The sequence below is a fragment of the Lathyrus oleraceus genome, unplaced genomic scaffold (genome assembly GCF_024323335.1).
Source record: "Lathyrus oleraceus cultivar Zhongwan6 unplaced genomic scaffold, CAAS_Psat_ZW6_1.0 chrUn0496, whole genome shotgun sequence".
Taxonomy (NCBI): Eukaryota; Viridiplantae; Streptophyta; class Magnoliopsida; order Fabales; family Fabaceae; genus Lathyrus; species Lathyrus oleraceus.
This window is the reverse complement of record NW_026112887.1, coordinates 1-14,495: the sequence shown is the minus strand read 5'-3', so window position 1 is coordinate 14,495 and position 14,495 is coordinate 1. Positions and strand designations below refer to the sequence as shown.

Here is a 14,495-nt window from a genome sequence, read left to right as displayed (position 1 = left end):
AACATTTTATATAATTAATAAAATTTAATTGAAATACAATGTAAAAGAATTTTATACTTAATCATAAATGTTGGATATTAAAAAAAAATTAATTTTTATTTTAAAAATCTATAAAATAATATAAACAGAAATGATGATGAGTTTACTGTGTAAAACTTTTTACACTAACAAATGCATAGTAATTAATTCCTAATTAATATATCAATATTATTTTAATACTTCAAATTTCAATATCAATATCAATTTATTTTGCTATATATTTGAACGAACAAAACAATCGCATTTTCTCGTCATATCAATTTAAATTTATTTTACTATATTTAAACCAACAAATTAACCATATTTTCCCATGATTGATGGGAGCGTATCGATTTAAATTTATTTTGTTATATTTAGATGAATAAAACAACCGCATTTACCAGCGAATAATGGATAGCGCGCGAACGTTGCTGCCTATTATAAATAAATCAACTATTTCACTATTCAAAAAATAGTTATCCATATTAAGTACAAATATAAATATAAATATTTTATATTATCAATATATATATATATATATATATATATATATATATATATATATATATATATATATATATATATATATATATATATATATATATATATATATATATATTCATAAAATATAAAAATAAACATTTAAATTTAATTGAAATGCATGAATAATATAAAAAAATTTACATTATAAATTAATCATATACCAAATAATAGTGACAAAGAAAAATGTTATTCTTATCCCACATTCTACACCTACACCGTATTTTACTATTCACCAATACGGTGAACACTAAAATATTATAATAATATATTATTTTTTAATATTATTTTTTATTATTTAAATGTTTATTAACCAATTTTATAATTTTTTTAACCAATTTCATAATTTATATTAATCAATTTTGGTGATTATTTAAAATTATTTTTAATGTCCGAATGTTTCTTAGTTTCATTAGTCAATTTTTTACTTTTCATTAATCAATTTTGGTTTCACTAAAAATCATTTTTAAGATCTGAATGTTTATTAACCAACTTTATCACTTCATTAATCAATTTTTTATATTTAATTAATCAATTTTTTTCATTATTTTAAGTCACTGATCATGTTCATTGTTCATAAACACTGACTGTTCACGCACTGTTCATGTACTATTTAAAATACTATTCATAAATATATTATTTTATTTTTAAAATATAATATTCTTAGGGTAGGAAATGGTGGAGGAATAACAATTCTATAACGACAAATTGATAGTTTAAAACTTTTTACAAACATGTATAATAAATAATTATATTTAAATATGTATATAAAAAATACAAAAGAAATGAGGCATAAAACATGAGGGAATCATTGTTGGGTCACGCAATCGTACTATTCATAAAGTGACTGAGTGACGCCAGTTCGTCGTCTCATTTTCACTCTATTTTCTTCTTGCTGACTTAACCATCATTAACTTTGTTTACAAGGTCAAGTTAAGTCACCCAATGCCGGACGGAGATTCCTCCACCGCTGCCACCGTTCAACTTCCGATGGATACCTCGGGAGACCTATTCGATCATCCACAGTCCCTCAATCTTACCCTAGTCAACAATCATGAAGGCAAACTCAAAAAAGATCCTACGATAATTGCACGAGAGTAAGTAGTTTTTTTTTTCTTGTGTATTTTTGATTTGGTTTGTAGGTTTGGCTTTAATGCGTTTACCGATGTATGAAATGTGATGTTGTTGTTTGTGTTTATTTTTATTTTATTTTAATCTTATGAGTGTTTTGCTTGTGCTTTTGGAAGGTACCAATTGGAGTTATGCAAAAAAGCTATGGAGGAAAATGTGATTGTTTATTTGGGAACAGGATGTGGGAAGACGCACATTGCTGTGTTGCTCATGCATGAAATGAGGCATTTGATCAAGAAGCCGAGTAAGGACGTATGTGTCTTTCTTGCACCTACCGTTGCTCTAGTTCATCAGGTGAGTTTTTGCTATACGATTGAAATCCTTGTGATTTCGTCGGTCTCAATTTTTTATGCTCCTTCTTATTGAATGAAAAGTTGCATTTATGGTAGAATTGTGAATCTTGTTTAATGTGATTGTTATGTGAGGTATAATCATTATGTGTCTCCTGAATCTTGGTTTTTTGTTTATCTATAGCAAGCAAAGGTTATATCTGACTCTACTGATTTTGAAGTTGGAACTTACTGTGGGAGTTCCAAGCGCTCGAAATCTCGTCAACATTGGGAGGAGGAGATTGAACAGTATGAGGTAACAATGCCAGTTACTCATGTTGAGATTAATTAGGATGCATGCATTGTTTTTGTGCAGTGTTATCAAATATCTGCAATTGCGCCGCTATGATGGATATACATGGCGGTTTTGATTTTGCCGCTATGACGGATATACGTGGCGGTTTTGATTTTGCCGCTATGACGGATATACATGGCGGTTTTGATTTTGCCGCTATGACGGATATACATGGCGGTTTTGATGGATATACGTGGCGGTTTTGATTTTGCCGCTATGACGGATATACGTGGCGGTTTTGATTTTGCCGCTATGACCGATATACGTGGCGGTTTTGATTTTGCCACTACGACGGATATACGTGGCGGTTTTGATTTTGCCGCTATGACGGATATACTTGGCGGTTTTGATTTTGCCACTATGGTAAATATTGGCTGATATTGCTTGTTTTTCCGCTATAACGTGGTCGCAAAGCGTCCGTTATGGCAGCATTTTGGCTCTCCGCCACAGACAACACTACTTTTGTGTTGTACGTCTGATGTGTTGCTGATACAACGACTTGAAGCAAAAGCTAATGAAAGAATGTTGTGAACAACAATTAAATTCGATTCATGCAATTAAATAAATAAATAAATGAGTAAATTAGCTCCAGAGTTTTTGGCATCTATTAATATTCTTTAGTTAGAATTTTCATCTAATGGAGTTTGTTGGTTCTAAGTTTGTACTATGTTTTTGTTTTTTTCCCCTTTTCAGGTTCTTGTTATGACCCCACAAATATTACTTCACAACTTATCTCATTGTTTCATGAAGATGGAGATGATCGCACTTTTAATATTTGACGAATGCCATCATGCTCAAGTCAAAAGCAGCCATCCTTATGCTGAAATTATGAAAGTAAATTTCATTTTTGTCAATATCAAAACCATTCACAATGGAGAATGCTATACATTTTTATGAATAAAAAACATTTCCATTTCCATCGTTTCTTTTTAATTTCATGATGGCAATGTTTCAATTTGGCAATTTATCAGGTCTTTTACAAAAATAATTCCACAAAGGTTCCCCGAATATTTGGCATGACTGCTTCCCCTGTTGTAGGAAGAGGTAAAGTAATAATGCTTATCTTCAATGTTTCTATTTAATTCCATATTTAATTGTGATATTCATGAAGATTTAGGGTTTGGGGAACGAAAGAGAAAAAGAATAGACTCTGAATAGTAATGCCATATGGTGTGTTATGATGTGATTTTTTTGTTGGTATAAATCGGGTATCCTCTGCGTGTCTAGGACTGAGTTCGAACCTAAGACCTTTGGTTAAGTTGGAAGCGATTCCTTACCATCGCATCCAAGATCTCATCCAAGTGCTCGTGAGTTTATGATGTGATTTGTTATCAAAGACAAAACCCTAACCTTGTTTTATTGCAATAGTCATATTAGGTACTAGAATCTAACCCTAATCAAGTAAGGATCAAATAACTAATAAAGATAAAGATCAAAACCCCTAAGATTTAATATAAGGATTCTCAAGCAGTGTTGTTAATAGTGGATCGCGTAGAGTGAAACATCTTCTATGTAGCAAACATTCTCCACCTCTACCTTGGCAAGTCTCATACTGAGATGACAATCTCTTTTTTATTTGTTTTGTTTTTCTTTCCTCTCCTTTCTCTTCCTCTATTCTCTTTTTTCATGTCCTTTCATTTCCTCACTTTTTTATTTGGTTTCACTTTGCTCCCTTCTTTTTCATTGTTTTTTAGGTATTTTCTCCAACTTTCCATATTTTTGTGTTTTTTCTAATAATTTGTATTTCTTATACTATGCTATGTTCTATTCTCTTTGTATTTAGAATGTTATACAAAGAGGATAGAACATAACATAGCATAAGAAATACAAATTATTAGGAAAAATCCCAAAACAGAGGAAGTTAGACGAAATTCTTAAAAAACAAAAAAAAAAGAAGAAAGTAAAATGAAACCAAATAAATAATTGAGGAAATGAAGGGAGAGGAAAAAAGAGAATAGAGGAAGAGAAAGGAGAGGAATGTAAAACAAAACAAAGAAAAAAGAGTTTGTTATCTCAGTATGAGACTTTCCAAGATAGAGAGGTGGAGGACATGAATAGAGGCATAGCAAAATCCTCATATGTATGAAATGACATTAGAGTAACTATAGTCTTAGCCTAGTTTAGTTTTGCAACTGATGTAACTATTTGTGCTTAGTTAGCACAAGTTAGTTACTGATCTATAAATACCTAGTTCCTTAACGGACTAAATACCACTTACCCGTACTAAATAATGAAGTTCATTCTTCTCTCTCTATCTCTAATATTCAAACAATATGAATGTTGTCATTCTTATATTCGACTAGTTCTTCAAGGGTGTTACCCTATGTTGCCTACATTGTTAATAGTGTATTCTTTTTTTCTTGCTAATTGCTTATATACTCGGGAGATGAAGCACCTTTGCTGAATGCTCTAAGTGTTGTAGTTTACGGTAAAAACAAAAAAAATCCTCCATTTTCTGATCTTATATGTTTCATTTTCAGGTGGTTCTACTGCAGCAAATCTACCGAAAAGCATCAATAGTCTCGAACAAATGCTTGATGCTAAGGTAGGGTTTGCATAGTATTATTTGTCAAATAAATTAACTTTAAGAGCATCATTTGTAGCCATCGTAAAAATCCGGTGTCAAACTTTTACCTTCCTGTCCTGTGCAAGAAAGCTGATACATTGATCAAGGGTTCTTGTTAAAAATTACCTACTTGCACTGGTTAGACGGCGGGCATTGTTGCTCATCCCTAATGATTTGGATATTATTTGTAGGTATACTCAGTTGAAGACACGGCATTGGAATCTTTTGTCACCACTCCTGCAGTTCAGATATATCATTATAGTTCGACTGCAAATATGGAATCTAACTTGTACTGGAAAATTGAAGAGATTAAATGCCAGGTACACCTCTGCTCTCTCTTATGGATCTTAAGATGATAGATGAACAAGGTATACCCGATCACTGCTTTGTTTCATGTTAGCAGTGCATAGAAACCCTTGGTAGAAGCATAGAAGATCACGAGAAACGGATGAGCACAAAGAAACTTCTCAATCGGGTGCACGATAATGTGGTCTTTTGTCTCGGGAGTCTTGGCATTTGGGGAGCGTTGCAGGTAAAACTCCTGGATCTGATTACAAGTCTTATATTTGCAATCATTTAACTTTAATAAATATTATTATTCATGGTGTCTATTGGTGTCTATAAGTGCACTTTGTTTTGTTATTGAGCATGACTTGTTTAAATTGCCCCTTCAATTATGAAGCAGAAGCCTACCTTAGAGTCCGTGTACTCTTCTCTTCTTCACTGGCTGCTTTGGGGCATTTATTTCTCCTGAAGTTCATTACTGCCATAGCTTTAGTCTATTTCTGATTTATTGTCGGGGTTGACTACGGGAAATTTGGGGAACAATGGCTATAATAGCTTTAATGTTTTAAATACTTGAATATATCTTATTTTATATGAGATTCAAATAAAATATAACATAGCAATATCCTCCTTTTACTATACCCACAACTACACAGTTATTCTTTTATCCAAAACCATTTATTGCTATATATTGACAGTGTATTATGTAATTATACTATCAGCGTTGCTATTTAATACGATGAATTATCTTCGTGAAATTCATGAATCATGATGTGTATTATCTTTGATGGATGTATCTTCCGGCATTTGTGGAATTCATGGGTAGTGGTGGCTTAAAAAGGGGTCACATTAATGCCATATCACTCGTTTATCTTTCATTTTGTTACATAAAGCATTTTTCTTATACTATTATATCTTAATATATATATGGTTAGTTTTCATATTAAGTTTGATTTCCTACAAAATATTCTAGCTTGCTAGTTGTTTATCTTTATTTGTGTTAATTGGGAAGTTATTGTTTGATTGTTATTCTTTTTCCTTCTTTAATATTCTTGTTCACCTTCCAAGGCTAGCCGTATTCTTTTGAGCGGCGATCTTTCTGAGAGGCAAGCATTAGTTGAGGCAGAAGGAATTTCAAGTGACGAGTCTGTATGTGATAAATATCTTGCAAAGGTAGCTGAACTACTTACTTCCAAATGCATGACAGGTATTTTAACATTGCTGTGTGTTCTCTGTTACAGAATTTTCGAGCTGTTGCCTCTGAATTTTTTAACAAAATCCATGCACTCGTAATTGTGCTGACGTTTTACGTGATGTTAGGTTATGGTTTATCTGGCAATAAATTAATCTACTCATTATTGTAATTGTATGATATGTTTAGAACAGAGTTCTTAGGTATGTATTTTTATAAAGCACATTTTATTGTCTTGTTTTGCAAATCTGTAGGTGACAGTGTTTCTGATCCATCTTCTTTGGAAATACTAAAGGAGCCTTTTTTCTCAGCAAAGCTCTTACGCCTCATTGGGATACTGACGAGTTTTAGGTTGGCAACCTCGTTCCGTTCACAATATTTGACAAATTGTGCTTTTTAAACAGTTTTTTTCAGACATATTTAGCACGTGTCTAATGTATATATAAGTTCTGATCAAATGTTCCTATTTCAGGTTGCAACAGAACAGGAAATGTATAATTTTTGTGAATAGAATTGTGACTGCAAGATCCCTGTCATACATACTACAGCAGCTCCAGCTTTTAAGACAATGGAAAAATGATTTTCTTGTAGGAGTCCATGCGGGAGTGAAGAGTATGTCACGGAAGACCATGAACACAATTGTTGAGAAGTTTCGCTCAGGAGAGGTAAGATTGTAGAGAATAATATTTTAGATGTATTTTATGAATAAAGGTGCTCCTTTTATAGGAGAAAGTACAATCAATCAATTCCTTAATTTCACGATTGATATAAGGAAAATAAAATAAACAGAAAAATAGAATAGTAAGAAAAGGAAATAATATATTATATTTAAACAAAAAGTAATTATGGATTTCATTTGTTGACTTTGAAATACGTTACTGTGAGAGTGGAATAGTCTGTCTGATCTTGTATGCTATTTTTTCGTTCAGTTTGATGAAAATGAGTTAAACTACACTACTGCTCATGCATAAATGGATTTAACAGCTTGATAAAAGTTATTTTATTTTTAGGCTCTGTTTGATAAAAAATAACTAATAGCTGATAAGTTCGTTTATCGCGTTTGAGCTTATAGCCGATAGCTTATAAGCTAGCTAATAGCAAATAAGCTAGTTGGTTGAATTTGTCGTGTTTGATAAAATTAGTGGTTGAACTAACTTATAATTGTAAAATGATATAAAAAGACATTTAACTAATATTTATTTTTTTCAATAAAGATAGCAGGGGTAAAATTGAAAGAAAAAATAATAAGCTTTAAGCTATAAACTATTTGAATTAGCTTATAAAAAAGTTATAAGTCAGTTAAAATAAGCTATTAGCTTGTGAAAAATTACGTTACTGAACAACTATTTTGTTTAACATATGAGCTTATAGCTATAAGACGCAAGTTACAAGCTTAAAATTGGTAAATTTCCTAGCAAAGCCTTAATCATTTGCTACTCTAAACTTAAAGTTATTTAATTTTATATTACTCTCACTGATGTGGCAATAAATATATTGAGTCGGCACTCTGCACCCTTCAACTTTCCAACATTTTCTTTCACTTCGTTTCCTTTTTACGAACCTTCAAACACTATTAAATAGAATGTAAAATGTCATTTACTTCTCTGCATGCATTTCAAGCATAGATGGTGTTAAGGTAATAAATGGCAATTAATACAGAAAGATAATTTTGTTAATGGTTTAAATATGCAATATATGGCCTAGCTTAAGAGTTGAGTTTAGTAACATGCTTATTTGGATCACACCCTTAACAGTTAAATCTGTTGGTTGCCACCAAAGTGGGTGAAGAAGGTCTTGATATTCAGACATGTTGCCTTGTCATACGGTTTGATCTACCAGAAACCGTTGCAAGTTTTATACAGTCAAGAGGCCGTGCCCGTATGCCTCGTTCAGAATATGCATTTTTGGTTGACAGGTACCTTTACAATTTAGATATTTTTAAAGGAATCTATGCAAATCTGTCCTTCTCGTTATTTATGGAATCTTAATATTGCAGCGGCAATGAGAAGGAATTAGCCATAATTGATGGTTTTGAGAAAGATGAACTTCGAATGAATATGGAAATTGCTGTCCGAACATCCAGTGAGACACACAACATCCCTGTGGAAAAGATTTTCAGAGTTGATTCATCTGGTGCCTCAGTCAGTGCGGGATACAGTATCTCGTTGCTTCACCAGTATTGCTCAAAGCTTCCACATGATGAGTATGGGCTTATTTAAGCTTTTGACTGACCTTTGTTTGATCCAAAATATATACTCCACTAAGGAGTTTCAGGGAAATGGAGTGTAAATCTTATGTGTGAATATTGTTAACCTATCTTTTCAGGTTCTTTGATCCCAAGCCAAGTTTCTTTTACTATGATGATTCAGGGGGAACTGTCTGCCAGATAACTTTGCCTTCAAATGCTCCGATACATCAAATTGTGAGCGCGCCACATTTCTCTATGGAAGCTTCAAAAAGAGACGCATGTCTGAAAACAATTGAAGAACTGTATAAATTAGGTTCTTTAAATGACTGTCTCTTGCCAAAGCAAAGTGATGCAGAGCCAGAGAAGGATTTGGGCTCTTCTGATTCAGATGAGTGTGAAGGTCAAAATTCAGCTGCACTCTGATTAGTCATTGCTGCTTTCATTATCTTTCACTAGACTGTCAAAACTTAACTCCAAACATTATATTTTCAAATAAAATACTGAGCATGCTTACATTATCCAGCACCATTCATGTTGCCACATCACTGAAAGAATTTTTCCTCTCAGGCAGTTATTATCATAGTCTACTATTTTGATGATGTGGTAACACATGATCAGAAGATAGTGTAAAAATTTATTTCTCAGTGGATTAAAATTAAACTCTTTGTATCGTTGCATGCTTCAAGGTTTATTGAGGATTTCTTTATCCGTTTTCGGTTGTAGTACTAGTATTATTATTATTATTATTATTTTATTGATTATTATTAGTTTATGGTTCTAGAGATGTAACAATATGGTTAAGGTGTGAGTGCTATATTAACTTTCATTTATTTGCAGATGACATTTCAAGAGGAGAATTATATGAGATGCTAGTTCCTTCTGCCTTTGAACAGTCATGGAGAAATGCGGAGAAAACTGTCCGTCTCAACTCCTACTACATTAAATTTTGCCCCACTCCGGAGGATAGGGTCTATAAAAAGTTTGGCTTGTTTATCATGACTCGTCTTCCAATGGAGGCAGAGAAACTGGAACTTGATCTTCATCTTGCTCACGGTAGATCTGTGATGACAAAATTTATTCCATTTGGAGTTGTAGAATTCAACAATGATGAGGTAAATAACTTTGTTAACAAAAAAGAGAAAATAAAATTTTAATCTAATGTTCAGGCTTTTCGATCTTGCAGATTAAGATGGCGGAGAATTTTCAAGAAATGTTCCTCAAAGTTATTCTTGATAGATTAGAATTTGTTTCTAATTTTGTAGAATTGAGTGCTGAATCTAACACACACACATCAACCTTCTACCTTTTGCTTCCAGTCATATTGAAAGAATATGATGACGTGATGAAAGTAGATTGGAAGACAGTGAAGAGATGCCTTTGTTCACCAATCTTCAGGCATCCAGAAGATACATTGGATAAAAAGGTTACCCCTTTGGATAATCATCTGCAACTTGCCAATGGTTACAAAAGTATTAGAGATATTGAGAATAGTTTAGTGTATACTCCACATACGAAGGTCTTCTTTTTTGTCACAAATGTTATTTATGAAAAGAATGGATTCAGCCCTTTTAAAGATTCTGACACTTCAAGCTACGTGGATCACTTACATGAAAAGTATGTATATCAAGTATTCTTATTGATGCATCCTTATTTCACTCTTGGTTTTGCATCCCTGATTTCTTTTTATTGATAAAAACATTTAGATTTATGAGAGCTATTGATAGAATCAGACATCACAGATTTTGTGCATGTAATTTGGAATACCATATATTTGTACTGAACTTTGACAACAAATCTTTCATGCTTGGATGCCAGGTTCTCCATTACTCTCAAATGCCCCGAACAACCACTTCTACAGGCAAAACCACTCTTCAATTTGCACAACCTGCTACACAATCGAAGGCATGGGGATGCTGGTACTTTGTTGAATATCCTATTTTTGGGTGTTATATCTTGTTTGTCTAAGTAATTATTATTTTTAGCATGCTTGATTTTTACCACGTTTCAGGTCCAATAGGTTGTGTGGGTGTGTGTATAGTTACTAATAACTTATGAAGCTATGGCAACTGGTTTAAGCCCCTTTCTGTCCAATATTGTTGAAAACTCCGTCTTCATTGCGGTCCCCCCTAGTCGCCTAATTGTGGCATTTGGCTTGCCTTCATTGCAGCCTCCAACACCTTAATTGTTGGGTTTGAAGGGGTGGATTTAGTCTCACATTTCTTAGAGATATGACATGTGTAGTGTTTATAAAGCTTGGGCAGCCCTCACTTTACAAGCCGGTTTGGTAGAGATGAGTTAGGCTCAGCCCAAATTCCAAGAAATATTATTGAATTGGCTTTGTGTACCTGTTGAACTGAGAGGTTTGCTGCTGTGTCCTAGGAAGGAGGTTGGACCTTGGCAATTTGGGTCCAAGGTCATTTCTGTAGAAGCTAAATGGCTATGATGTTTTCCTTTCGGTTTGGGATCTTATTCCCTTCAAAATCATATTATCCAGAGAAAAATGAAATAGATGTCAATTACAATGATATACAGATACACAATCCTAAATTAAATAGCTTCTGCTTGATTCCACCGTATGCACATGGTATACTACCATAAAATCAATGATAGCCTACCGATGAATGTGTATTTCTTATATTTTCGCATTGATGGGTTATATCTAGATTTTTCATTTTTCTTGCATTCAGATAATTCCTCTTTAAATAATTGAAGATTTTAATTTGTTAATGACAGAGCCACTTGAGCTAGAGGAATACTTTATTTATTTGCCTCCTGAGCTATGCGAGCTGAAATAGTAGGCTTTTCAAAGGATATTGGTAGTTCAATATCTTTGCTACCTTCAATTATGCATCGTCTTGGAAACTTGCTGGTTGCCATTGAACTGAAGCACCAGCTATATTCCTCCTTCTCAGAGGCAGCTGAAATTAGTGCCCTTAGAGTAAGGCTGTATCAAATGCACATGTTATTCCTTTTGACCAAACAAATGCAGTATATATATAGTACTAGTACAGATTATTGTTGTAGTTTAGAGCTGCTAACAATCATGAATAATTTCTAGGTTCTAGAGGCTCTCACCACCGAGAAGTGTCAGGAGCGTTTTTCCCTTGAAAGACTTGAAGTGCTTGGTGATGCTTTCCTTAAATTTGCGGTTGGACGTCATTTTTTTCTCTTGCATGACAGCTTTCATGAAGGAGACCTTACCAGCAAGCGTTCCAATGTTGTTAATAACTCCAATTTGTTCAAGTTGGCTATTAGGCGCAATTTGCAGGTAAAGTTATACTCGTGTTTTTTCATTACCTAAATAATAAAGTACTAATATTTGGGGAAAAGCCTTTTCCAACAAGCCCTAGGTGCACTCTTTACACACATTTATGGAAAAAATAACATTATTTTTTTAACCTCTTAAAGAGTGCACAGTGCCCCTGGTGCAGTCCTTAACATTTCTCTTTAGAGAATAAGGTCCCCCAAATTTTGTAGGCAGGCTTTCAACTGACAGTACTACTGCTAGGAATACATAAACCCAAACCTATATACAATTCTTAAGCAAGGATTGTGTTAGACCTCCTATTAAGAATTACTAGGAACTGAAATTGAATGTGACAGTTTCTATTCTGTCAAGCAGTTATTTTAAGACAGTTATGGTTTATGTTTTATCTTTCTGTCAGTTATGTTTCATTAATTAATTATTCATGTCAGTTATTAGGCTTTTATGTTGAATAAATCGGAAATTGGCAAGGCATAGTGGGTTGTTTTAACTTTTCTGTGTAACATTACTCTCGATATCTCTGATTGAGAACTTTTTTTCCAAGATTAATCAATAATATCCAGTTGTTGTTCACAAATACTTCCTATTGAGACCTGTTTCTATCAGATTGTAATTACTGAAGTGCCCCTTACTCTGATATAAAAATTAATTGAACGAGAAGTTAGTAATGCTAATAACCTAGATAACTTCTTTCTATATATTGAGGTCAGTTTCAAGCTTTAAAATGCATATTTTTATTTAATGGCTTAGGTCGTTTAATGTTTCTCCTTGCTCTCTCTTCCAGGTTTATATTTGATCAGGCATTTGATCCCTTCCAATTCTATGCATTTGGCCGTCCTTGCCGAAGAGTTTGTACCGAAGAAACTGAAGACAGCATACACTTGTGTTTAAATTCTGGTGAGGAGAAAAGAAGTGTAACTCAACTCCGATGTAATAAAAATCACAATTGGTTGCACAGGAAAACAATTGCTGATGTGGTTGAAGCTCTGGTGGGGGCATTCATAGTTGACAGTGGCTTTAAAGCTGCATTTGCCTTTCTTAAATGGATTGGCATACAAGTAAATTTTGAAGCCTCACAAGTTGTTAATATTTGCACCGGAAGTGTTGACTATTTTCTCTTTCTGCTGAAGTAGACATTCCTTCCCTTGAAGGTAGGTTAGGACATCACTTTGTTCATAAGGGTTTGCTTCTCCAGGCATTTGTACATCCTTCTTATAATAAGCATGGAGGAGGCTGTTATCAGGTAAACAGTTTTCTTTTGGATAAGATTTACTATCTCTAGCTCTGACAATTCTAGTGGTACATTTGATCTTTATTTTTCAAAATCTGATAAATCTTTGCAGAGATTGGAGTTTCTTGGAGATGCTGTCTTGGATTATTTGATTACGTCATATCTATACTCAGCTTATCCCAAACTAAAGCCTGGCCAACTGACGGATCTGAGATCATTGTCTGTCAATAATAAGGCATTGCCTGTGTAGCAGTAGATCGTTGTTTTGATGAATTTCTTCTATGTGATTCAAGTGATCTGACCAAGGCAATAAAAAAGTATGCGGACCATATTAGAAGACCTATATTAGACAGTGGCAATAATGGAGGGCCAAAAAGTCCTAAGGTAAATACTGTGACCTTTTTATAATATTGCAGCTCCAAGAAATTTATTGTTCTTCATATCAAATACATTTTCCTGTGCGAGATGACATTTCTACTTGAGTATAATGTTGTATCCATTTGAAGTTCTGATGGATTTGTTGTATTGCTTTGTAACTTTGTAAAAAATCATATGGAGTCTAAATTGACATTATGGATTGTTTCAGGCCCTAGGTGATTTGGTTGAATCATGTATCGGTGCTGTTCTTCTTGATTCAGGATTTGATTTGAACAAAGTTTGGAATATTATGACTTCGTTCTTGGACCCAATCATGAAATTCTCATCAAGTTTGCAGCTTAGTCCTGTTAGAGATTTGCAAGAACTTTGCCAATCTCATAATTTGGAATTGCAGGTTCTGCCATCAAAACATGCTAAAACATTTTCAGTTGAAGCAAAAGTGATTGGGGACGGTGTATGTGAAAAGTTTATGCGACCAGCCAAAATAAAAAAGAAGCTTCTAGAATCGCTTCACAGCTATTATTTTCAAAGTTGACGGTAAAAAAATATGTTTAGATTTCTCATACTTCATCCCCATTTTCTCAACAAACATTGCATTTTTCCTCAGTGCATAGTGGCACAACATTTGAGTATATTGCTTTAGCTTTTTATAGAATTAGGAATTGGTTTGGCAGTTTGGGATGAGCTGAGAACTTGTTCTCTCTCAGAATTGGGATTATCTTTCTTTTGCATTTCATTTCTATTTTTCATCTTGTAAGGCACAGGATTGCTGTATTTGTTCTTTATTTATTGGTGTATCTCTAACCACCTCTGGTTGTAGGAGTTATTTCACTCATATCACTTTACAACTCAATATCTGTTTGGTTCCTATCAACATAACAAATGTATTTTTCAATTACTGGAAAGAGAATTGCAAGTATTATAACTATCATTAGAGAGATGCAGTTTACCTTTCTCGGCTACAACTTCGGAGTTATATTGCTTGTATTAACTAAATGGATGGGATGTGCAGCTCAAGGCTTGAAACTGAAGTCAAAAACTTTGGAAGATGTTATGAAATCAACATTAAGACGGAAC

At 33.5% G+C, this 14,495-nt stretch overlaps 1 protein-coding gene across 1 annotated transcript; it reads left to right on the top strand.

Moving 5' to 3' along the window:
* Nucleotides 1-1,358: 1,358 nt before the first annotated feature.
* On the top strand, nt 1,359-13,955 carry LOC127114486 (dicer-like protein 4; the record flags this gene model as incomplete). Its single annotated transcript, XM_051046589.1, is given in 26 exon segments — nt 1,359-1,655; nt 1,806-1,983; nt 2,164-2,274; nt 3,007-3,147; nt 3,285-3,357; nt 4,794-4,858; nt 5,071-5,199; nt 5,283-5,411; nt 6,233-6,371; nt 6,611-6,707; nt 6,829-7,021; nt 8,111-8,271; nt 8,353-8,559; nt 8,682-8,944; nt 9,382-9,656; nt 9,728-10,158; nt 10,360-10,460; nt 11,278-11,334; nt 11,337-11,482; nt 11,603-11,817; nt 12,594-12,922; nt 12,925-13,052; nt 13,153-13,276; nt 13,279-13,424; nt 13,627-13,876; nt 13,879-13,955. Coding segments are annotated over 26 exon segments (4,317 nt in total), but the record flags the coding sequence as incomplete, so codon positions are not given.
* Between the last annotated feature and the right edge of the window lie 540 nt (nt 13,956-14,495).